Source organism: Diceros bicornis, chromosome 20 (assembly GCF_020826845.1).
Source record: "Diceros bicornis minor isolate mBicDic1 chromosome 20, mDicBic1.mat.cur, whole genome shotgun sequence".
NCBI lineage: Eukaryota > Metazoa > Chordata > Mammalia > Perissodactyla > Rhinocerotidae > Diceros > Diceros bicornis.
This window is the reverse complement of record NC_080759.1, coordinates 11736883-11762668: the sequence shown is the minus strand read 5'-3', so window position 1 is coordinate 11762668 and position 25786 is coordinate 11736883. Positions and strand designations below refer to the sequence as shown.

Genomic DNA, 25786 nt, shown 5'->3' with positions numbered 1-25786 from the left:
TGTTTTCTCTTTGCACTTAAAGAAAATAATTCTCACTTCTTTCTCTTACTTACTCAGGTGGGCAGGGCTCAGCGTTGCAGGCTCTGTGATTTTCAGGTGGCTTGCTGTCAGGGTCACAGTAATTGTTCTGGACAATGGAGTTGTCATCCAACCTTTTACAGACCACCTCTTGCCTTTGGACACCTTGAGAAAAGGAAGACATCATTAATTAAAGAGTCATTTATCTTCTAGTAAGTTAGGTATGCATAGTTTTCCTCTGTGGGAAATCAACCTCACTGGATCGCTGCTGTCTTATCTGTTCCAGAAACATTTGACTGCTTCTCTAAAAAGGAGAGAAGTCCTGGTCATTATACTGCAATTTTAGGGAAAATTATTGTTCTTATATTAGAAACATAACTGTTTCAAGTTCAGAAAAGAAATTATTGGTAATTTTAAACAATTAGTATTCCCATTTGCATACTCTTCTTCATGCTTTCCTTAAAAAAAAAAAGCCAAACTTCATTTTCCCAAAATATTATCAGATAAAATGTATGAATATACATTTCAGTGCAAAACTGGTTGTATATCTATTCGAAAATAAAACCATAGGGACAAATTTACTTTTTGACATTTTGTAGGACAAACCTCATCAATTTAGTCTTTGTTAGGAACACACCACATTCACATATTTCATTTTTTTCTTCCATTTATAGATTTATTTCTCTAAAAGACCAGAAAGTCTAGAATTTAGAGATTGTAGTGGGCCTCTTTTGGACTGCAACACATTAGTCTGATTGCTTTAACAGAGTTGGCCCCTGTTGATTACACCATTGTCAAATCGATATATACATATTCCATCAAATATTAACTTACAAAATTCTTATCTTATTGTTAAAAATTGGTCTATGTGACCTATTTGCCACAGCTAAAAATATTCCCATTATAAAAAATTTGTAAAAATCTAAATATATATTTTTTATTTATTGGGGAAAGATATCCACCACAACTTGCTCACATTTCACAAAATACAAAGACACACACAAACACACTCGTATTGTAAACATCCCTGGTGAATAGACTTTCTGCAGACCCATGTTCTCTTTAGTGTCAAGGAATCAAAAGCAAAGACAGGTATATTAAGGTATCAGAGAAAAAGTCAAACCACAAGACAATGCTATATGTTCCAGATCATACGGAAGTAGCAGGTTACTTCTGGAATTGGAACTAAAAGCACAAACTAAGCTATCCCCCTACTCACCCACCCCATCTCTGTAACTAGGTAGGCAAAATTACCCAGAAAGAGCATAAAAGCAGCATTAGCAGTACCTGGGAAACCACAGCTTCACACCTAGCCAGTCCCACACAACCTTCAGTTTTTCTTCCCCCCTTTGCCCTTTTTTTTCAGTTGCTTTTATTAGTACCCTAAAGAAAAGAATCTGATCCCAAATCAGGGAAATCATGTGAAACAGGATCATTCAGTGAAGGAAACTGTCACTGAAAGAGCTACACGCCAAATGCTTCCCCCACAGTCCCTTAAGAGTCAAGGAAATGCTGCAGGGAGTGTGCCTCAGTCATCATGCTATGCACACTTTCAACTAGGCCCTTTGAATTTAAAGACAGGGAAATCTATTTCCCTGACAGGGACAACAATTAAGTCCTGTAGCCTCCATGATGGGGTGAGCAGTTGAAGAATGTATATTTTATTACTTGCAGTGACCCAAGGCTCTTACTGATCTGATCACCTTCAACAAGTTTTTAGGTTTTCCTAAATTTAGGGGTCTAAAACAGCCTAACGACTTACTGGCAAAACGTCTTAGAGTATGTGTTGTATTCAATTCATTCCCCCCCAACCCCTAGAATAGGCCAAATATCTCAGTTTATGAGACAACAGTTTGGAATTTTTTAACTATTAAACTTTAGATTTTTGAGGGAAGAATGATTCACATCAGGCATAGCTATGATCCATTCACAGATGTTCCACAATATTCATCAGATATCTCCCCATTGTGTCATTCCAGTGGGCAGATAACTAAGTCCATGTGACCCACCTAGACAAAAATCTCTACTATTAGTCATAGGATTCAACTACCAACCGCCACAGTGGCTCAGAACATCCATCCACCCGGGTTCAATATTTTGTTCCTTACATGGAGAGCAGGGAATTGTTTTTATAGGTTAGCATGGTTATTTATTTTTTAAGTCATTCAAATATGATTATACTTGGAGGAGGGAGAAGCAAACCACTCACTTACACAAAAGACTTACAACTTTACCCAACTTTTATAAATATGTTTAATAACAAAAAAATATGATTTTACTTGCAACAAGAAAGTCGGCATTTGATTTAGTATCTTGATTGTTTTTCAGACAAGGATAAACATTTTCAACACTACAAAATAGAACTGATGTTGCTTTGTATCAGTGGCAGAAACATTAATTCAGCTTCTACAGGTTAAGATAAAATTCTACTTCCTTTAAATTAACCCTAGAAAGGTTGTTTGATTATCATTAGTTTTCAAAAGTAGCCTTTAATGTAAAAGAAAGGCCTCTGCAATTTAAATCACAGATGAGACAGTTATTAGAGGTGAAATGGCTACCTGATTTTAAGATAAATTCTAGCCACATATGTATCTTGAAAAGATTTAGCTACATGACATTTGTTAAAAATTTGGAAAATACACAAAACCAGAAAGAACAAAATAAAAATTATCCATAATCTCATATCTTTGTTTTGTACCCTTATTTTCAAGGCTATTTTGCTCTTTGGTGGGATCCAATAATTAGTTTAAAATTACATAGTACACAAACTAAAAATATCAGCTAAATGTGGTTGGCAGGTCATTCATTCATTCACTCATCCATTCATTCATTCAACAGAGAATAGTTACTAAACACAAGGCACTGTGCTTCTTATGAGATATTGGGCTAAGTGCTAAGAATTATAAATTGATTTAATTTTGGTCATGCCTTCCAAACTTCTCAAAAATTAGGAATTAGGGTGTTTTGATGTTCATTTCAGTTTCATAATTTCAGAACATTGTTTTTTTATGAAGTAAAAATTAAAGTCCTTGAATAAACAGCTGAAATTACTCTATATTTTATGAAGATGCATTTTTCCTTGCATTCATATTTTATTAATTTTCTTCTAAAATGTTATATTAGACAGTGGTATTTCACACTCAAGAATTGACTAGACCAGTAATCTATTCCAAATCTTCCTACAATGCAGAACTATCTTCTTTCAACAGCACACAAATCTTCCAACTTTTACCCCCACACTTGGCAAGTTTACAGACTTTTTTTTTAAGTCAGTAGCAACAGGATAACTCTCTAAACCAATGAATCCAATTGGACAGATTTTTAAACACATACTTTTGGATTAAGGGAAAATGCAGCTTTTAGCTTTAGAAAGTAGAAAATACAAATCAACTGTAAATAATCTAAACTAAGTCAACAAGAGAAATGACTGAGTTTAGAATCTTTTTATATGATCAAGCCTATTGTACATAGCTTCTTTTAAAGTAATCTGTAGAACATTGCTAAGAAGTTGATTTAAACCTTGACGAGAATAATTACATCCAGTTACATAAAGCCATTATGCTTTCAAATCTAAAGACTTATAGTCTATAAGCAAAACCATAAAATGTCCACGTGACGAGTCAGTATATGCCTAATCAAAAACAAAATTCTAGTGGCTTAGTGTCCATGTCCCCTGGAGATATGCAGATGTTTTGCAGAATTTTTTGGTCAAATTTAAAACTGCACTAATTACATTTTATTCTTAAACACCTAAAGTTACTCACATGTAAATTCTATACTTTTTTTTAATGCAATCCCTTTTCTATGCTTAAAAAAAATTAATGGTTTCATACTACAAAATTTAAGTACAAAGATGCCATTACCAATACATAGTTACTTTAAACTCTCTAAAATGGGTATCAAAGAATTTTTTTTGATCAAAAAAATTTGATATCAAAGAATCAAATATGATGGTTCTTAAATAGAAATATAACCCTTACTTTTAGTCTATAAGTTTAAATTTGTGAGATCTTGTATTTAGTTTTCTGCCAATAGTTAAAAGTTACAGATGATCTATTTTCCCACCAGAGGTTCTCTTGTCCAATGAGAGGAAGGAGTACCCAACTTGAATCACTGCTCTAGCTACACATCAAGACATGGCTTTCAGTAATTTTTTTTTTGTGTGAGGAAGATCAGCCCTCAGCTAACATCCATGCCAATCCTCCTCTTTTTGCTGGGGAAGACTGGCCCTGGGCTAACATCTGTGCCCATCTTCCTCCACTTTACATGGGACGCCGCCACAGCATGGCCTGACAAGCTTTGCCTCGCTGTGCGCCCGGGATCCGAACCCGGGCCGCTAGCAGTGGGGCGCATACACTTAACCACTACACCACGGGGCCAGCCCCGGCTTTCAGTATTTTGAAACAGCATATACCACAAGAAAATAATCAAGTCCACCAAGCTGCAAGTGAGTCCTGGATGGAATCCTTCAATGGCTATGCTTACTCTAGGAGATCGTGATGGATCCAGTGAAAAACCTGGGGCCTTTTGTACAGGAGCTACAGTCCTAGGGCCAATCCTGAGTGAAGACTCCAGAGACCACAGCTCCTCTTCATTTCTTTGCCTTCTTTTCAATCCCTCCTCTCCTCCCCTTATAAGCTGCTCAATGTTCTCACGTCCCATCTCTCTCTTCTTTCAGAGAATTAAATAATTTTATAAATTCATTTATAACAAGATTTGGCAATATATTGTTTTTCTCAGGGTAGTTACCATTTTAAAAGTAGAGAGAGGGCACTCAACGCACAGAAATTACCACTTAAATTTCACTTGGAAAGCACTATGTGTTAAACCAAGAAAGATGTGGGGAAGGTTAAAGGCAGAAGAAAGACCTTCTAGTTTTTCTCAAATCTACTCATAAGACCCAGCATTTCAGTCCCAGACCATTCAATTGGTAAGTGAGCAGTCTACAACCACATGTGAGTGAATCAACAAGAGAAAGAAAAAGAGGTATAAATGTATCCTTGGGATTGATGAGCTAACCAACATCTAGGTAGTTTAACCTAGTGGCATAGCACATCATATCTACCCAAGAAACAGTTTTTTGAAGAAGAAGAGGGGGAAAAAAGTTAAAAAGTCAGAGCTAATACTAAAAATGTGGTTGGTGGCTAAGGCAACAATTTGCTTAACCACAGCATCCAAAGTAGTTAGCAACCAAGACAACACTATATAACCACAGTATACAAAGCATATGGCCAGCAATATTAATTTAATCTAAATCTTCACTGCAGATAGCATCCAAAGAGCAACAAGTGCCAGGAAAAAAAATGTCTCTCTGCTCTGCCTTTCACTGCTGGAATCTGGCTGTTGTGCTGTGTGATTATTGGCCAGACACAAGCATTTGTAGGGCAGAGTAAAGACCATCTGCCTTGGATCTAACAGCTGGCACCGAGGGTACCAATCAGCTCCACCCATAGGCTTCCTTCTTCTGAAGAGCCTCCTGCTAGTTTTTATCTTTCAAAGGCTTCCTTTCTCTGCCTTCCCAGGGTCTTCCCTTCTGCCCTAAGCAAAACTAGATGTCCCAAGGAAACAAAGGATTATCAAAAGGAAAATGTGGCTCTAAAAATATTGTATTTTTCTACAGCAACTGTGTTTAGTGATGGTAAGGTAGGGTGGGGCATGCATATACTGTGTTTATTTGAAATCACCATCCCTGGAAGGAATTCTTATTACTCATTAGATTTTAAGAGTAATCTCTTCCATGGAAAGTTTCTAACGGTTTAACTCATTGAATTCCTACTGTCTAAGGCATGGTTTTTCGTTTTCATAAGGGGGAAAATGAGTGAGACAGTCTTGACCTCAATGAGATTACATTAAAATGGGGTCAGGGGGAGGAGATAAGGCAAGTACCATTATAATTATATTATGGAAGATACTTTATTTAATAAAATAACGCATTTTGAGGTCTAAAATTTTTAATTTTATAGTCCCCCCATTTTGTTATATGCTGTCTGATTTCTCTTTCCCTGATCTTCACTGATCTTAAGAACTCTTTTCATAGCCAAATGTCTACATCTTTATCTTGTTACTGTGTTTTTCCTTACTCCAACTTCTACCATGTATAGTTACCTCATTTTGAGTTCTAGGCAGTTTAGGTAAATGACCTGAAACAAGTTTTCATTCTCCTTTGTAAAATAAGAGACTCAAATTAGATGATTCCTAATGTTTCTTCCAGATCCAAAATTCTATGCAATTTGTCTCTTCTGTTTCCACAATTCAATTGTTCAATATTTTTCCCCTTCTATGTCTGCTTTTCCCCTGTACTCTACAGAATAATGTCTGGAAAACAGGCATTTGTGAGATTCCATTGGATTTGTAGCCTTGTTTCAGTGCCTAAGTTCTTACCAGTATGAGGTACACATTGAAGGGGCTTGACATGTCAAGAGGTGGAACACTAACTAGAAGTAAAAATTTGTGAGAGGCAAGTTCCTAACATAAAGAATTAACTCAATATTATACTAACACGGAATCTCCATGATCTTTAGTAGGACCTTATTTGTTTTTGGTATTTTATTAAAAATTCAGAGGAATATGTTGAGCGTACAAGAAGACCTTGAGCTTCTTCCACACACTGTGACAGATTTATTCCCAATAGAGAAGCTTTTCTTTTAATTATATATAAAACTCCTTTCTTGAAATCAAAGAGTAAATATTTCATATTTGAGTTACAAACAAGCTGAATAGCTTTTAAACTAAAATCTTCATTTTCTTCAAGTAAAAATACTATATAGTGGTATCATAAGGTCCTATAAAATTGGGATGATGATGCTTACCATTTAAGGCTTAATTTTTTCCAAAAGCATTTTATATATAATACCTTGTAAAGATGCATAATGCTATGATTGTTAAAAATGCTATTTTGGACAGAATTTTTGTGAAGTGAAACATGACCTGTGACACATAGATCATTAATACAATAGGAATGCACTCAGACTTTGGTTTCAGCCTTACCCAGGTTTTTCAGTGAGTGAATATGTATCCAGGATCATGTTAGGGAAGAATATAATCTCTAAAGCAATAGAAATGAGATGAAAGAAGAAGGAAAACAGCACTAGGGTAGCAGAGATTTCTTGCCTTCGGCTATAAATCTTAACATTAGTTAAAATGCAAGCCACAATATGCAGGAGTAAACAATAAAAAACATCAGGTTATCAAACTAAACTTTCATATGTAAGACTTTTTACAAGAAGTTAGAAAGCTTAAATTATATTGAAAATACATGGGAGAATTTAAATAATTTTTTAAGTGTATTATATAGGGGAAGCCATATGCTTAAGGAAAAAGATAAATAGAAATAATTATTATAGACAAATAAATGAACAAACATATTAACTTCCAGAAGTGTGAACCAACCAGGAGCATGAGTTTGTCTAGAGGAGTTACTCCTCTCAAGGGCATGTTATATGAGAACTGAGCCTGGTGCAATTGATGGCTCCAGAGCCTAGACTTTTGGGAGCAGTGATGTTCACTTTTGCCCTGCCACAATGCCTGGTACCACTAACTAATCCTGTATGTTAAAGGGTACTCCTCCTTCTCAACATTGAAAATGACCTGAAAGGAGAGGATGTGGGAGGGAACGAATAGTAGGATGCCACAATCGATGCAATGATAGACCATGTCTACTCTAAAATATTTTATTTTTCAAAGACCAAAGAGAAAATTAGGGAATAATAAACAAGCTGAATGCAAATCTTTAGTCCTCGTAAACTCAAGTCACTTTTTACAAGGGATCTGTGTTATTAAAAATATCACAGTGATCTGTTTTATGTCTAAGTTTGGTATATACAGAAATAAAATATAAAATGACCCTTACAGTTTCAAACAATAGTACGTTGTGCAACCTCACACAGAAAATATCTTTTATAGGGAATTTTTCTTAAAAACAAATTATATAATTGTTTCTTTAAAGAGAAAGAAATGGCAATGAGTAAAGTGTTTTTAATTATCAAACTAAAATTTCCATCTGTTATCTTTTACTTAACTCTGAAAGTAACTTTTGGATGGTAAATTATAAATCAAAGAAAAGCAAATATAGTTATAAGATTCAACTTTTTATGTCTTTTACACTTTATTTCAATCAAGTCTATTTTGAATCTCAAAAAACAATTGATTTGTGCTTTCCTCTGTATGCTCCATTTTGGACTTCTCCACTTTGAGTTTCTGTCAAAGTTACAGTGTATATGGCCTTTATAAGCCCCAATACAAGTGTCAGTCATTATTATTGTTATTATGTCTATAAAAGTCAAGTCTCAAAACACTTGTTTATTTGAACCACCTTCTATTAGTTCACTAATAATGTGAATTGACCATTATTAGTGATGTTAAATTTGTTAGGTATCTTAGAATTATCAAAGAAATTAGAAGGACATCTGTGAAAATGTAAAGCCCTTGCCTCTGTTTTACCTAGTACTTTGACAGCTGTTATCTTTCAGTCAGGTGTTAGTACTGGCCTAAAGATTGCATTATATTTTTTCTAATAATTACTTTTGAAAGACAATTATAAAAGTGTTATTTTAGAATGGATTTACTGTACTTTTAAGTGCACAATATGCTTGTGTTGTATCATTCTTGAAAACAATAAAATATATAACATGAACATATAATGGTTCCATTGAAACAATGTAGAAATATCCAACATTTTAAAAGGGGCAAGGCAATCTGCATGATAGATTAATTTAAATAATTGTAAAAGTATGCTATTAATAATTAGAATAGCATAGATTATTACATAAACTTGTTAGGTAGTAAGCTGCAAACAAGAATTTGCTATCAGGGGCTCTTTTAAATACATAATTTCTTTTTCTTTCTTCTTCCTCTTCTGTTTTGTTTTGTTTTTGCTTTAATCACCCACCAATCTTAAACTGAACTAACAGAGACAAAGGAAGGAAACATACTCAGGAGGACACATCAGAAGGAATACTTAATATAGATATGAAGGAGAAATTTACATATTATTCCAGACTTCTAGTTCCTTAACTGGAAGTACAGAAGAGTCTCTATTTTTAAACTCTGAACATCACCAGGACCCTGAATAAGAAGTTTATATGAATTTTTTTCCTTTTATGAAATGAAATTCAGCATCTATTGAAAGGAAGGGAGGTGATTATTTTTTATCCAACTTTAACGACACTTGTTTGACTTTAAATCAAGAATTCTCAAACTTTCTTTGTTCATGGCACCTTTAGTGTCTCAGTAATTTTTTCAGCACTTCCTAGGCAGAAAAAAATATCTAAGAATTTCACTTATTAAATAGTACTATCAAATAAGTTAATAGTAATAATCTGTGTGGTATACAATAATCTGTGTTTCCATTGAAAATGAACAATATTCTGCAGTGTCTCTGAATCTGCTGCAGTGCCTTGGGGCACCATGGTGCAGTCTGAAAAATATGGTCCTAAATCAGTAAAATACAAAACAGTAGTTGGAAACTATGTAAAGCATCTTAAAAATCTTAAAGAGTAGAAACCAGCTCCAATATGTATAAGAATCCACATGAATCAGGTGAAATCACAAAAAGTAAAATAAAAAGATTTTGTCCTAGCTGGAAAGAAGAAATACATAGAATGTCTTTTAAGTTTATATGATACACACACACACACACACACACACACACACACACGCATGCACAAATTAGGCTTAAGATGACCTCCAGGGAAGAAAAGGAATAATAAATAAAATAAGCATCTAAATAAAATAAGCATGAAACATACAAGAAAAATTAATTAGGCTACGTAAATGTAAAAGAAAAAGTAATGATAACATTTTAAATGGTCAATACAATTGATCAGAAACATTCCTGAATAACCCCATAGTATACGTAAGAAAATCTGTGCTCTTTAATCTTCAAACAAAACCAAAATTGCCTCTAAAAATAAACCTGTCTCCTTCTTCCTCCTCAATCTAAGCATAGCTATAGCTTATCTTTTTTCCCCTGAGCTGCCAGGCAATGTTTAGCAGAGAGATGCCTCTGTTTGTCAGCAGAAACCTGATCAAATTGAGTTCTTTGGTATGCAATTCTTGTATTTCTACACAAAGAGGAAGAAAGAAAATCCTAGAAAAAACAATTTGGAGAAAGTAATCAGAAGTGTCACTAGAGTGGATCGCAGGACAAAGACTGTATACTTAGAGTATAAATTTAAAACTAATATATGCAAAATATATATGTATGTCTGCCTTTCTTTGCACCACAAATAAAGCATTCTTAAGGTGTCTCTTATAATAGAACAGGTGCAAAGTTGAATGTAACAGTACAGCACCAACTCTCAGTTAATTGACTTTGGAAGGTTTTGCTTTAAAGCCTAACCATTGTATTAAATAAGAGGAGGAATTAGGGATGTTGGGGACAGAGGGTGGGGTGGCGGTGGGGGGGTGGGGAGGGAATAGTGGGAAATGAGACACATCCAGAAAGGTAGGGAAGGAAATTATCATGAATACTGCTGCATTTTGCAAAGATGCATTCCCTAATGGAACAATTTCCCAAAACAATAGAAAGCCTCCTCTGATTAGAATTATAAATCACAAAGAGAAAAAAAATGTTTCTTATCAGTTTTTATAAATATTGAGTTAAAACAGGGGCCATATGACTCTTATATTCTGACTTGTGGGTCTAAATTAAAGTTAGTTGAGTATATAACCATTTATTCATTATAGCTCCCTGAGGACCATAGAAACTTGAAATTAGAAGGAAGAATTTCAGAAAATCTGTTTAGCACAATTTCACTTGATCTTAGCTAAAAGGCCAAGAAGCAATATTTAGCACAATTTCAGTCAGTTTTAAAAGTATTAATTAGATGCTTATAAATGATCCATCAAGTAAAGAAGAAAGTAATGTAAATAAACTGAGCTATGAAAAAGCTTTCTATAGGCATGTGCAAGGTCAATGGCCACACTAAACAAAATTATGAAATTAATTGGCATTCTACCACTTTTTTCATTCCCTTCTCTATTGCCCCCTCTACTTTTGCACTCCAGATACTTATACCTAACTCTTATTAACCTTGCATTCAACTAGTAGCCAATTAATAACAGAGACCTGAATTAGTAATGCTCCCAGAGGTATTTGCATCTGAATGTAAATTATTTGAAAACCAAATAAACTTCAATCAGCCTAAAAGGTAATTCTTATCAACCTTGGCAGCACATTAGAATTACCTAGGGAGTTTTTAAAATTCAGGCCACACTCCTAATGAATTAAATCAGAATCTCTAGGGATGGGCCCAAACATCAGAATTTTTTTGAAGTTCTCCAGGTGATTCCAATGTACACCCAAAGTTGAAAACCATTGCTTTAGGGAAAGTATTTGAAAAAATGAAATTTCAAAGCTAGTAAAGGAGATTTCTTTTTTTAAATATTTTTAGTTACTTTTTAAAAAAATTTTTAAACATTTTTACATATTTTTAGTCTCATGAAATCAGATGAGACTATCTTTTTTTTCTTTTGAGGAAGATTGGCCCTGAGGTAACCCTTGCCAATCTTCCTCTTTTTCTTTTTTCTCCCCAAAGCCTCAGTACATGGTTGTATATCCTAGTTGTAGGTCCTTCTAGTTCTTCTATGTGGGATGCTGCCTCAGCATGGCTCGATGAGCAATGAGTAGGTCCACGCACAGGATCCAAACTGGCAAACCCTGGGCCAATGAAGCAGAATGTACGAACTTGACTGCTAACGCCACCCGGCCGGCCCAAGGAGATATTTTTGAGTGGAGATATGTCATGTTCCTCTATCAAGGTGGCCACCTGGTGAAAAATTTCCCTTCAAGGACCATTTTTATTATGAAAGAAAATGCTCATAACAAAAAAAAATCACTGGAGACTCAATTTCTAAGTCTTGATTTTAGCAAGTTAATTCACTTGAGTTTTATCTATAAAATAACAAGAATAATAGCAATGACTACCTCACGGTGCTGTTGAGGATGATCAAATGTAACAGGGCACCAGAGAATGTTTTATAAACTGTAAAATTTTATTTATTATTACACAACTGAGGAGCAGAACTATTTATCATTAAAAAGACTAGTTGTAACGTGGATTACACCTATAATATGGATTATTACCTAAAAGATTTGTCGCTTTGTTTTAATAGGCACTTACTTTATGAAATCTAAGTGTCCAGCTCAATGTTTCTCGAAGTATGGTTCCCAAACCAATAGCACCAGCATTACCTGGAAACTTGTTAGAAATGCAAATTCTTGGAGTCTACCCCAAGAATTCAGACCTAATGAATCAGAAACTGGAGGCAGAATCTAGCAATCTTGTTTGAATAAGACATCCAGGTGATTCTGATGCATGCTAAAATTTGAGAACTACACATCCAGCCAAACATTAGTAAAAAGAGACTATGTACGACTAAAATCAAAAGATGAATATACAATATTTGTTATTTGAACCTTTAAAAGTCACAGTGCCAGGGCATACTGGCATAAATTACTACTTAAAAAAAAACTCTTAAAGCTTTGTATTTCAAAATAATACAATTCTCACTACCCAGCCAAGCTGTATCAATTAATACATTAATCATGAATACAATGGTAGTATATAAATTTGGGAGTCAGATAAATTACAGAGTATAAAATACTTTGGATAAGGAGTAAAGAAACAAAACTCTAGTAGGAATAACAATGGTTCAGAAAATAGCCGAGTTTTAATCCACTGGCCTTCATTCCTCTCAGAGGAAGAGTCACAACTACATCTTAAAAATCACATTCATCCTGAAGACAACACTCCATAGCACCTCAATGTTCTTATTTAGGCTAAGGAAGTGTTTCATCACTGACTCAGAGAAAAGACCATTTCTTGGACTGAATCACCAGCAATGTTTCCTGCAGCATCAGATTTGTCATTGGGTCTGCTAAGCAACAGAAAAACAGTCCCAAAACTTCTTATCTTAAAAGATCTCATAAGAGAAAGCTACCAACATTGCTCCCAAACTCAAGGTCCAAAGATCTTGCCGTTAATAAACTATATGCAAGACAGTAGTAGATGAGAACATTGTGAGATTGCAATAGAAAGTTCTTTGAGATCTTTCTTGTTTTCTCTTTTTCCATTTTTAAAAGTTCTGGCAGCCTCAAGACACCTAGCACTACCCTGGAAAGACGAGAGTGGAGTATCCCGTTTAAGAACTGACTTTGGTATTGATCCTTAGTTCCTGAGTGAAAACTAGATAGAAATGACTTTATCCTGAAAGATAAAGTCTTTTTATCTTTCCCTAACTATGGAACTATGGGTTCCTTAACTATGGATGCAGTTCCATTTACCATTACCAAGCACATGACTCTGGCTCTCTAGTTTGATCAAGATTCCTGAATCCTAAGGGATTTTACTTCCCTCAATCATAAGCCTCCTGTATGTAAAGCACTTGAGGTTAAAAGTGGGGTATGTATAGGAAGAACAACTCCAATAATTGATATATGCATTCTATATCCTAGGAAATATTTTCCACCTATTCAAAGTAGAGAAAATAAAAGAGAAGAGCTTGGTTTTACCTATTCATGCTAACTAAAATTATGCTGTCTCTCTCAGGCAATCCCTTTGCTCCACCTCTTAAGAAAATTAGCAATTCTAAACACTCATTTCTCACCCCGGAAAGAACTAGCACAAATATATGATTGCCAAAATAATTCCTTTTGTTCATTCACTCATCCATAAACATTTATTGAGTGCCTAGTATGCTCCAGACATGGTTCTAGGTGCAAAATGAGTCTGGTGGGATGCACAGACTTCAGTGATAAGGATGTAGATTCTATGTGTCTAGAGGGCTAGGTTTCAGTTTCTCTGTCAACCAAAACAAGTGGTACTCAAACTTGAGCGAGCATCAGAATCACCTGGAGAGGTTGTTGAAACATAGATTTTTGGGCCCCACCCAGAGAGTTTCTATTCAGTAAGTTTGAGAGGGGGGCCCCAAAATTAACATTTCTAATAAATTCTCAGGTGATATTGATGCTGCTGGTCTAGGGACCATACTTTGAGAACCACCTACCAAGCAAGACAAATTGCAGCTCTTTACACTATGCCCACCAACTTTCAAGCACTGTACACCTCTCTTCCAAAGAAGGCAATGGCCTCATGAATGCCGTCACATCACTCACAACTGAGCAGAATTCCGGTTCCAAGAACCACCTCAAGTATCTAGGATCAGTAGCTCCAGAACAGAAGAAAGAAATATAAAGAAGAAAGAAGAGAAAATTCTCCCTCCAGGGGCTTTTCTTTTTCCTCGTGTTTTTTTGTTTATTTGTTTGTTTTATCCCCTATCATAAGAAATCACTTTTGTATTATGATTTCTCAATACAAGTGCTATGGAAAAGAAGAAGACTTGTTTAAGATTTTTCATAATTCTTTACTTTCATAAAATCATAGGTTTTCTTCTAAATTCAGTTCTCCTGGTCTTTTTTTTTTTTTTTTCTTTTTTGTAGAACTATCTCCTTTTTGAACAAAAGAATCATAGGGTTAGAAGGAACATTGAGAATTCACATAATCCCTCCTTGGCCTCAGACAAGACTGTGTCTAAACCATCCCCAAATATAGCAATTTTCAGTACAAAGATGAACAGGCACTAAGAATTTCCCATTCAACATTCTGTCACATACTTGAAGATACTAATATACTTTCCCTCAGCCTTCTCTTCTCCAAGCTAATCAACCTCAACATTTAGACTTTCCTCAGTAGATTTCCTAAACTTTGAATTATTTTGATTCTTCTTTAATAAGTTTATCCCATCTTACTTCAGGGCCTGAATTATGTATATATTGTTATCAAGAAACTTTTTTTGGTATGTGAAAATGAGGAAATTAATTTATAGATTGAATAAAAAGGAATTTAATTGGAACAAAGAAAGTTATATTATAAATGCCACTAAAATATAATATAATGGCATTCACTTGAACAATTAATTTCAAATATCCTTTATTTTATTAAAAGAAATAGTAAAGCCCTATAGTTTTTTAAACTTTACATTATAAATCACCAGCCATTTCACACATAAAACGGATGGGAATTAGAAATCTTTTAAAATTTGCCACAAATTATACATAACCACATTTCATGACACTTCACACAGGAGAAAACATTATTACTCATTTGCTTTTTTGTTTTTTTAGTTGGTATAGTGTTTACTGAAGTTCGAGTTGTAGTCAATCAATGATTTAATTCTATATGAGTCCAAAAATACTGAATCTATTACATGATAATCATTTCTGTGAAAATAATTTCTCCGATTCAAGCCTTAAGAATCAGAGGTGTTTAGAGATTCAACGAGTACAGGACAAGATAGGATAAAGTCCATGTTAAATCATATGTTTCTGAGTAGTTTAGAAAGGGAAAATAGGTAATACATTGGAATACGGGGTAAAATGGGATGATTCACTTTATTTCAATTTCTCCCATTCTAAATATCACTATTCAAAATTTAGTCTTTGCTTTTGGAATGGTGACGTGCTCTAGTCCAGCCTAGGCCTGAGGGATGGGTTTGTTTCCTTGCCTATTGGGATCAAGGTGTACGGTGGAGGCGATGCATTTAGTCTCCAGAGAGAAGGAAGATGCTGCTTGCACAGCACTTCTACTCACCAGTCCATGCAGCAGCAAGGGTGTTGGCTTTGAAGGAAGCCAACTGTCCTGCTCTCCCAGCCAGAGGTAAAGAATTGCATTGGTGGCCACTAGAGGGAGGAGGATTAGGAATAGAGTAAATTGTGGGGAAAAGGCACCCATGAAAAACGCACATGGGACAACCAACACATCACCAACCACCGCCTAGCAGCTACCTCTCTGAGGGACTATAATGGGGTCAGCATACACCATTAACCCAGAGACCCAGGCACCAGTAATTATTGTAGTTTCCCAGTATATAGTCCCTTAACTTTGATGGCTGGAGAAGGGAGTTTGAATAGGATTGTGGGAAACACACAAGCACACAAACACAAACACACAAGCACACAGACATACATTCTCGTCCCCCATTACAAGAAGTTGCATCTGTGCCGTCTGATTCTTGCTCATTTTCTTATTTAAAACTCTTGATGTTCTTTACCAAGAATGCGTTCACGAAAAGCAAACAGCCCACCTTCAAGATAGTCTTGGGAGAAGCACCAGCAGAGACACTCATTGTGCCAAGATGAATTTTACCAACAAATCTGTACAAATTACATGAGGTTAAAAACAAATGGAATATAATATAATTAAAGCAAAGTTTCTTTTGCTAAATTACAGCTTGAAGCAAACCTGCAAGAAATGTTTCCAATTAGCTTCTTTAGCAAACACAAAGCATAGCTCAGAATATGTTGTGCTTTCCATCCTGCCCTCTGGGTGGGCTGCCTAGTGGGTGTCTTACCTCCAGCACAAGTAGCTGAGCATTCTGACCAAGGCTGATGATTCCATGTAAAGCCAACTTCATTGTCTCCACTGCCAGTCCGAGTGATGGGAACGTTGAACTTATACCTAATTCCCAAATTCTGTTCCTGAAGCAGAACCTGCCATTGAAAACAACTGGTGAAGATAATTAAAATACAATGAGCCTTCATTCAGATATTTATTATTTCTTTTGAAGAAGAAAATGTCACGAAGTAAGCCTCATGGGAAATTTAAGACAACTTTTAGAACACATGCACTTATATTGAATTTTCTCCTTCCATTTTCACGGGTAATTTGGAGCCATTTCTCTCACCTGCCTTATTTGGTTATAAAAATATTCAAGCAGGCGTTGAAAAGATCAAACAGTCATATGGAAAGAGCACTGTGGCCTTAACTTTACACATATTTTACACACTTAGGCAAACCATTTTACCTTTATTTACATTAATTTCACCACCAGTAAAACAGAGATAATAAAGCCTGCCCATTTCTACTTCACAGGGCAGATTACAAACAGCAGAAATGAAGTGGCAAAGACACATTTACCATGACAATGAGATTTTCTGAAGTTGGACCTAGAGCTTCCAAGGATTCTGGTTCATCAGTCGGTCTCTTGTAGTGAAAAGCTGTCCCAGCAACATCAAACTTCCTAGGCCAGTCAATAGTCCAGGCACCATTAATATAGTAATCATCCCCTTCAGATTTTAAAGCTAAAAAAAAACACAGTCCACCTAAAAATGTGAAATTTCATTTACCGCAATGTCACTGATTAACAACTGCACTATAGTGCACAATGAATTTCCATTTCCATTTAGAGATGGGATTCTTGACCATTTTCTTAAGTACAAATTAAAACAGTAATTTCCCATGTGACTGTCAAGAAGATATTAAGTATTTATAATGTTACTGATAGAAAGAAATGAAAGATTTATCTGGAGAAATAAACATGTGCAACTAGCAAAGAAAATTATGACAAAAGGAATAAGTGGGGATGGGGGTAGGGAGGTAGGGAGCAGACTTTCCTATCCAAATATTAAAACAGTAATTATATGAACATGGGTAGGGAGAACCTGTGGTACTGCACACAGACTAACAGACAGAACAATGGAACCAAACAGTTAAGAAATAAAAACAAGTACCTACAGGATTAGTATATGACAAAGTAAGCACCTTAAATTAATAAAAGAAAGACAACAAGAAATGGAACTAAGATAAAAGACTAGCTTTTGACTAAATAAATAAATAAATATTGCTGAATTTATATCTCAATGTTTATATAAAAATATATAAAGAATGAATACCAATATATAAGAATAAATACCACAATTCCACTCTTAAATATATATCTAAAAGAAATGAAAATAGGTACTTAACAAATATTTGTACACATATATTCATAGTAGCACTATTCCCAATAGCCAAAGGTGGAAACAACCCAAATGTCCATTAATGGGTGAATGGATAGAGAAATTGTGGTATATACAATACAATGGAATCTTATTCAGCCATAAAAATGAATGAAGTATTGATACATGCTTCAATGAAGATGAACCTCAAAAACATTAAGTGGAACAAGCTAGACAGAAAAGGTTACCTATTGTATGATTCCATTTATATGAAATATCCAGAATAGGTAAACCCATAGAGACAGAAAGCAAATTGTTGGTTGACAGGGGCTGGGGAATTTGAAGTAACTGCTTCCTTTTGGGCTGATGAAAATATTTTGGAATGTACTAAATGCCAATAAATTGTTTACTCTAAAATGGTTAAATTCTATATTATGTGACTTTCACCTCAACAAAAACAAAGTTAAAAAAAAAGAGAGAATAAATGCCAGATGGTTAAATATTTAAATGTAAATATAGTTAAATCATAAAATGCTAGGAGAAAATGTGGAAAAACATTTTTTGTGTGTGTGAGGAAGACTGGCTCTGAGCTACCATCTGTGGCTATCTTCCTCTATTTTGTATGTGGGTCAACAGCATGGCTTGATGAGTGGTGCAGCTCTGCGCCCGGGATCTGAACTTGAGAACCTGGGGCTGCTGAAGCAGAGCGCACGGACTCAACCGCTATGCCACCAGGCTGGCCCCAAGGGAGAACTTTTTAAAAAATAATATTGGGATGTGAAAAGCTTTTCTAAGCATGATTTAAAAACTCAGAAACTATGAAGGAAAAGATTAATAGATAAACATGCATAATTTTTTAAAACTCCATAAGAAAAAATGTATGAAAAAAAGTTAAAAAATATGTGACAGAAAAAGGGGTTATTATTAGCACTATTCTTCAAAAACTACTATAAATAAATAAGACTGTGACAATTTTAATAATGATTATCATGATTTGACAATGACAAACATGTTGGTTTAATGTTTTGTTAGTACGCTAGTGTCTTCAAAAACTTTAATTTATCAGGCCAGATGAACAAGCAGCTGAAAAGGACTTAAAGGTCATGGTGCAGAGCCTCTGACTCTCTGGACCTCCACCACTCCTCCCTAACATTACAGACCATTTTAATTCCCCCACCCTCACCTGCCTGGCAAATATACTTGTACTTTCTTGACTTCAGATATGTTGTAAAGATTGATTTAATTGTTAAAAATAAATCTAATTAACGTGTTGAGATAGGAACATATTAACCAATTTTAAGGATTGCTTAGTCTTAAATTTTTCTTGTACTTTAAAATTTTTATTTTCAACACTTACATTGGTTTTCTGTCTCATTTAAAACATCAAAATTACTTAGGTTATAGAAGGACATTTAAGCCTGTATAATATGAAACAGTAAAAACAAAACAAACCCCAGCAGCCTTGAATTCTCCTTCAATTTGAGGTCTCACTCCCCATTTTCTCAAGTACTCGAAGAAGGGATCCTAACTCACTTTTGCTGGTACCATAACGTAGTTCAGAAAAACATCAAACATTTAAGAAGGACTGAATAAGAATTTACTAAGGGAGGAGGACGTGGCATTATGGACAGAGAATTATCAAAGGGGAAAATCTAATGTTAGAAACCTTATTTTTGTTTTGAGTCTTGCTGATACAGAAAAGAATCCAAAATTACGGTGTAAAAATAAAGGGGTCTTTTTTATTTTTTTTTGGTGAGGAAGATTGGCCTTGGGCTAACATCTGTTGCCAATCTTCCTCCTTTTGCTTGAGGAAGACTGGCCCTGAGCTAACATCTGTGACAATCTTCCTCTAGTTTGTACGTCGGTTACCACCACAGCATGGCTTGATGAGTCGTGTAGGTCTGCACCCAGGCTCCGAACCCATGAACCTGGGCCACCGAAGTGGAGTGCACCAAATTTAACCCCTATGCCACTGGGCTGGACCCTAAAGAGGTCTTTTTATTTATTTTATTTTATTTTTTGGTGAGGGAGATTGGCCATGAGCTAACATCCATTGCCGAACTTCCTCTTTTGTTGTTGAGGAAGATTGCCCCAGAGCTAACAGCTGTGCCCATCTTCCTTCATTTTATATATGGGACGCAGCCACAGCATGGCTTGATAAGCGGTGTGTAGGTCAGCGCTCGGGATCTGAATCTGCAAACCCTGGGCCACCAAAGCAGAGCACATGAACTTAACCACTATGCCACCAGGCTGGCCCATTTTTACATTTTTATTTTATTATTTTTTTTATTTTATTATTTTACTTTTTTATTTTATTTTATTATTTTATTTTATTTTATTTTATTTTATTTTATTTTATTTTATTTTATTTTATTTTATTTTATTTTATTTTGGTGAGAAAGATCAGCTCTGAGCTAACATCTGTGCCCATCTTCCTCCACTTTGTATATGGGACACCGCCACAGCATGGCTTGAGGAATGGTGTGTAGGTCCGTGCCCAGAATCTGAACCCGCAAACCCTGAGCCGCCAAAGTGGAGTGCGTGAACTCAACCACTACGCTACCAGGCTGGCCCCGAAAGAGGTCTTTCTAAATAAAGGAAGGAAGAGCCTGATGATATTGGTGTTCTATCTAAAGATGCATTCTAGATGTAGTCTTATTTTTGAAAGATTTAAAGAAAAGTGAATGATGTTTTAAAGGGAATAAGAACTCATCCAGGTCTTACTAGGGGCCTTTTGAAAGTCTAAATCTGTCTCAGAGGATCAAACATCAAATAAATAAAATTTCCACTTCTTTCCATGTTGAAATAACTGGTACTGGACTTGCCCTTCAACCGTAAATGACTAGAAAACTCACAAAATACATGAATCAGATGTTCTTAGAAATTGGCCAGGACTGTGATACATGCAACAAGGTAAGTCATATAATCTCTCCAGCTTTCTGCCTGGAGGCACTTTCTGTCAGTGTAGAACCAGAGAACCCAAGCAAAGCATGATGGTCTCATTGAGTTAGAAAACAGAGGTCAGAAATTGGGAAGGCTAAGATAGCTGGAAACAGTAGGATTAGAGAACTAGAGTAGAAGGATGGAATCTGTTGATGAATAGTAATCTGTGTATGCATAGGATAAAATTCCATGAACCAGGCAAGAAAACCACTAGGGAGCTATAAGCAGAAAAATTTCAGAGCAAGATTCAAAGTTTCAACCACTATGGCATTCAGTAGAGACCCAAGAAGAATCATGCCTTTTTATTAGGGCTGAGCAAACTCTAGAATAAAGGCTACTCTGGACTCATCCAAACAAAGCTCAAAAACAAGCCTCAAAAGGATTAAGCTCATCTACAAGTTACTTAACACATTTAAAGGAAGAAAACAAAATCGAGACTCTCAATATAAAAATATTCACAATATACAACATCCAATGAAAAATTACTACAACCCCAGAAAAAGTACTAAGTGAAACAGAAATGAGCAACCTACTCGACAAAGAGTTCAAACAAAGAGTGTTAAGGATGCTCACCAATCTGGGGAGAAGAATGGATGAACTCAGTGAGAACATCAACAAAGAAATGGAAGATATAAAAAAGAACCAACCAGAAATGAAGAATACAATAGTGAACATGAAAAATTCACTAGAGGGACTTAAAAGCAGAGCAGAGGATACAGAAGAACGGATCTGTGAGCTGGACTAAAGACTAGAAGAAATCACTCAAGCTGAACAGATAAAAGAAAAAAGACTTAAAAAGAGTGAGGACAGTCTAAGGGACCTCTGGGACAACATCAAGCACACTAACATCCGTGTTATAGGTGTCCCAGAAGGAGAAGAGCGAGACAAAAGGGGCAGAGAATCTATTCAAAGAAATAATAGCTGAAAACTTCCCTAACCTAAGGAAAGAAACAGACATCCATGTACAGGAAGCAGAGAGCACCAAACAAGATAAACTGAAAGAGGTTCACACCAAGACACATCATAATTAAAATGTCCAGAATTAAAGATAAAGAGAGAATCCTAAAAGCTGCAAGAGAAAGACAAGTTACATACAAAGGAAACCACATAAGGCTATCAGCTGACTTCCCAGCAGAAACCTTACAGGCTAGAAGAGAGTGGGACAATATACTTAAAGTGCTAAAAGGAAAACACTTAACAGCCAACAATACTCTACCCAGCAAAGTTAACATTCAAAATGGAAGGAGAGATAAAAAATTTCTCAGACAAGCAAAAATTAAAGGAGTTTGTCACCAAGAAACCAGTACTACAAGAAATGCTAAAGGGACTTATTTAAGGGGAAAAGAGATGACCACAAATAGGAAAAATTATCTATTTCCATGATAAGAGGGTAAGGGATACAAATGCAAAAAAATTGAGGTTAGGGCCGACCCTGTGGTGTAGTGGTTAAGTGCACACGCTCCACTGCTGGTGGCCCGGGTTCGGAACCCTGGGCGCGCACCGACACACCACTGGTCAGGCCAAGCTGTGGTGGTGTCCCATATAAAGTTGAGGAAGATGGGTACGGATGTTATCTCAGGGTTAGTCTTTCTCAGCAAAAAGAGGAAGATTGGCATGGATGTTAGCTCAGGGCTGATCTTCCTCACACACACACAAACACACTAAATAAATAAAATAAATAAATTTAAAAAAAATGAGGTTAGATATGACATCAAAAACATAAAATGTGGGAGGAGGGGAGAAAAAGAGTAGAGCTTTCAGATAGAGGTCAAACTAAAGAGACCATCAACTTAATATAGATTGCTATATACATAGGTTACTGTATATGAACCCCATGGTAATCACAAAACAGCGAACTATAATAATACACAAAAAACTAAGAGAAAGGAACCCAAACATAATACTAAAGAAAGCCAACAAACCACAAAGGAAGAGAGCAAGAAAAGAAAGGAACAGAGAAGAACTGTTAAAACACTGAGGAAAAAAAGTTAAAAAATGGCAATAAGTACATACTTATCAATAGATACTTTAAACGTCAATGGACTAAATACTCCAGTTAAAAGGCATAGTGGGGCTGATTGGATAAAAAAACAAGACCCATATATATGCTGCATACAAGAGACACACTTCAGACCTAAAGACATTCACAAACTGAAAGTGAAGGGATAGAAAAAGATACTCGATGCAAATGGCAATGAAAAGAAAGCTGGGGTAGCAATACTCATATCAGACAAAATAGACTTTAAAACAAAAACTGTAACAAGACACAAAGAAGGGCACTACATAATGATCAAGGGAATAATCCAACAAGAGGATATAACACTTGTAAATATCTATGCACCCAACACAGGAGCACCTAAATGTATAAAGCAATTATTAACAGACATAAAAAGAGAAATGGACAGTAACACAATAATACTGTGAACAGTCCACTTACACCAACGGATAGATCATTCAAACAGAAGATCAATAAGGAAACATTGGCCTTAAATGATACACTAGAACTGATGGGCCTCGTAGATATATACAGAACATTCCATCCAAAAACCAAAGAATACGCGTTCTTTTCAAATGCACGTGGAACATTCTCCAGGATTGATCACACATTAGGCCACAAAACAAGTCTACATAAATTTAAGAAGATTGAAATAATACCAAGCATCTTTTCTGACCACACGGTATAAAACTAGAGATCAACCATAGGAAGAAAATCAGAAAAGCCACAAATACGTGGAGATTAAACAAAATGCTACTGAATAACAATTGGGTCAATGAAGAAATCAAAGGAGAAATAAAAAATACCTGGAGACAAATTAAAATGAAAATACAACATGCCAGAATTTGTGGGATACAGCAAAAGCGATTCTAAGAGGGAAGTTTATAGCAATACAGGACTATCTCAACAAACAAGAAAAATCTCAAATAAATAATCTAATAAGGCACCTAAAGGAACTGCAAAAAGAAGAACAAAGCCCAAAATCAGTAGAAGAAGGGAGATAATAAAAATCAGAGCAGAAATAAATGAAATAGAGACTAAAAAAAATTAGAAAAAATTAATAAAACCAAGAGCTGGTTCTTTGAAAAGATAAACAAAACTGACAAACCTTTAGCTACACTCACCAAGAAAAAAGAGAGAAGGCACAAATAAGTAAAATCAGAAATGAAAGAGGAGAAATGACAATGGATACCTCAGAAATACAAAAGATTATAAGAGAGTACTGTGAAAAGCTATATGCCAACCAATTGGACAATCTGGAAGAAATGGATAAATTCTTAGAATCATACAACGTTCCGAAACTGGATCAAGAAGAAATAGAGACTTTGACTAGACCAATCACCAGTAAGGAGATTGAAACAGTAATCAAAAACCTCCCCCCAAATAAAAGTCCAGGACCAGACGGCTTCCCTGGTGAATTCTACCAAACATTCAAAGAAGACTTACTTAATACCTATCCTTCTCAAACTCTTCCAAAAAATTGAGGAGGGGGGGAAGCTCCCTAACTCATTCTACAAAGCCAATATTACCCCGACAGCAAAACCAGACAAGGACAGCACAAAAAAAAGAAAATTACAGGCCAATATCACTGATAAACATCGATGCAAAAATCCTCAACAAAATACTAGCAAATCGAATACGACAATACGTTAAAAAGATTATAAACCATGATCAGGTGGGATTTATTCCAAGGACGTAGGGATGGTTCAACATTCACAAATCATTCAATGTGATACACCACATTCATAAAATGAAGAATAAACATCACATGATCATCTCAATCGATGCAGAGAAAGCATTTGACAAGGTACAGTATCCATTTATGATAAAAACTCTGAATAAAATGGGTATAGAAGGAAAGTATCTCAACATAATAAAGGCCATATAAGACAAACCCACAGCTAATTTCATTCTCAATGGTGAAAAACTGAAAGCTATGCCTCTAATAGGAACCAGACAAGGATGTCCACTCTCACCACTCCTATTTAACATAGTATTGGAAGTCCTAGCCAGAGCAATCAGGCAAGAAAAAGAAATAAAAGGGATCCAAATTGGAAAGGAAGAAGTGAAACTGTCACTATTTGCAGATGACATGATTTTATATATAGAAAACCCTAAAGAATGCACCAGAAAACTTTTAGAAGTAATAAACAAATACAGTAAAGTTGCAGGATACAAAACCAACATACAAAAATCAGTTGCATTTCTATACCCTAACAACGAAGTAGCAGAAAGAGAAATTAAGAATACAATCCCATTTACAATTGCAAAAAAAAGAATAAAATACCTACAAATAAACTTAACCAAAGAGGTGAAAGACCTGTACACTGAAAACTATAAAACATTGCTGAAATAAATTGAAGAAGACACAAAGAAATGGAAAGATATTCCATGCTCTTGGATTGGAAGAATTAACATAGTTAAGATGTCCATACTTCCTAAAGCAATCAATAGATTCAATGCAATCCCTATCAAAGTTCCAACAACATTTTTCACAGAAATAAAACAAAGAATCCTAAAATTTATAGGGAAAACAAAGACCCCAAATAGCTAAAGGAATCCTGAGAAAAAAGAACAAAGCTGGAGATATCACACTCCCTGATTTCAAAATATACTACAAAGCTATAGTAACCAAAACAGCATGGTACTGCCACAAAAACAGACACACAGATCAATGGAATAGAATCGAAAGCCCAGAAATAAACTCACACATCTATGGACAGCTAATCTTTGACAAAGGAGCCAAGAACATACAATGGAGAAAGGAAAGTCTCTTCAACAAATGGTGTTGGGAAAACCGGACAGCCACATGCAAAAGAATGAAAGTAGACCATTGCCTTACACCATACACAAAAATTAACTCAAAACGGATTAAAGACTTGAATGTAAGACCTGAAACTGTGAAACTTCTAGAAAAAAACATAGGCAGTATAGTCTTTGACATCGGGCTTAGCAACATATTTTCAAGCACATGTCTGACCGGGCAAGAGAAACAATAGAAAAAATAAACAAATGGGACTACATCAAACTAAAAAGCTTCTGCACAGCAAAGGAAACCATCAACAAAACGAAAAGACAACCTAACAATTGGGAGAAGATATTTGCAAACCATA

The 25786-nt window shown here is 35.4% G+C and overlaps 1 protein-coding gene across 1 annotated transcript in view; it reads right to left on the bottom strand.

The window, feature by feature from the left end:
• Window positions 1-25786, bottom strand: part of ADAMTS6 (ADAM metallopeptidase with thrombospondin type 1 motif 6) — a 320979-nt gene that overhangs the window by 38440 nt on the left and 256753 nt on the right. Inside the window, exons 18-20 of the mRNA XM_058563973.1 lie at window positions 16935-17098; window positions 16369-16507; window positions 54-183 (exon numbers count right to left, since the gene is read on the bottom strand). Coding sequence (XP_058419956.1) covers window positions 54-183; window positions 16369-16507; window positions 16935-17098 — 433 coding nt within the window. The remainder of the gene's footprint in view (window positions 1-53; window positions 184-16368; window positions 16508-16934; window positions 17099-25786) is intronic.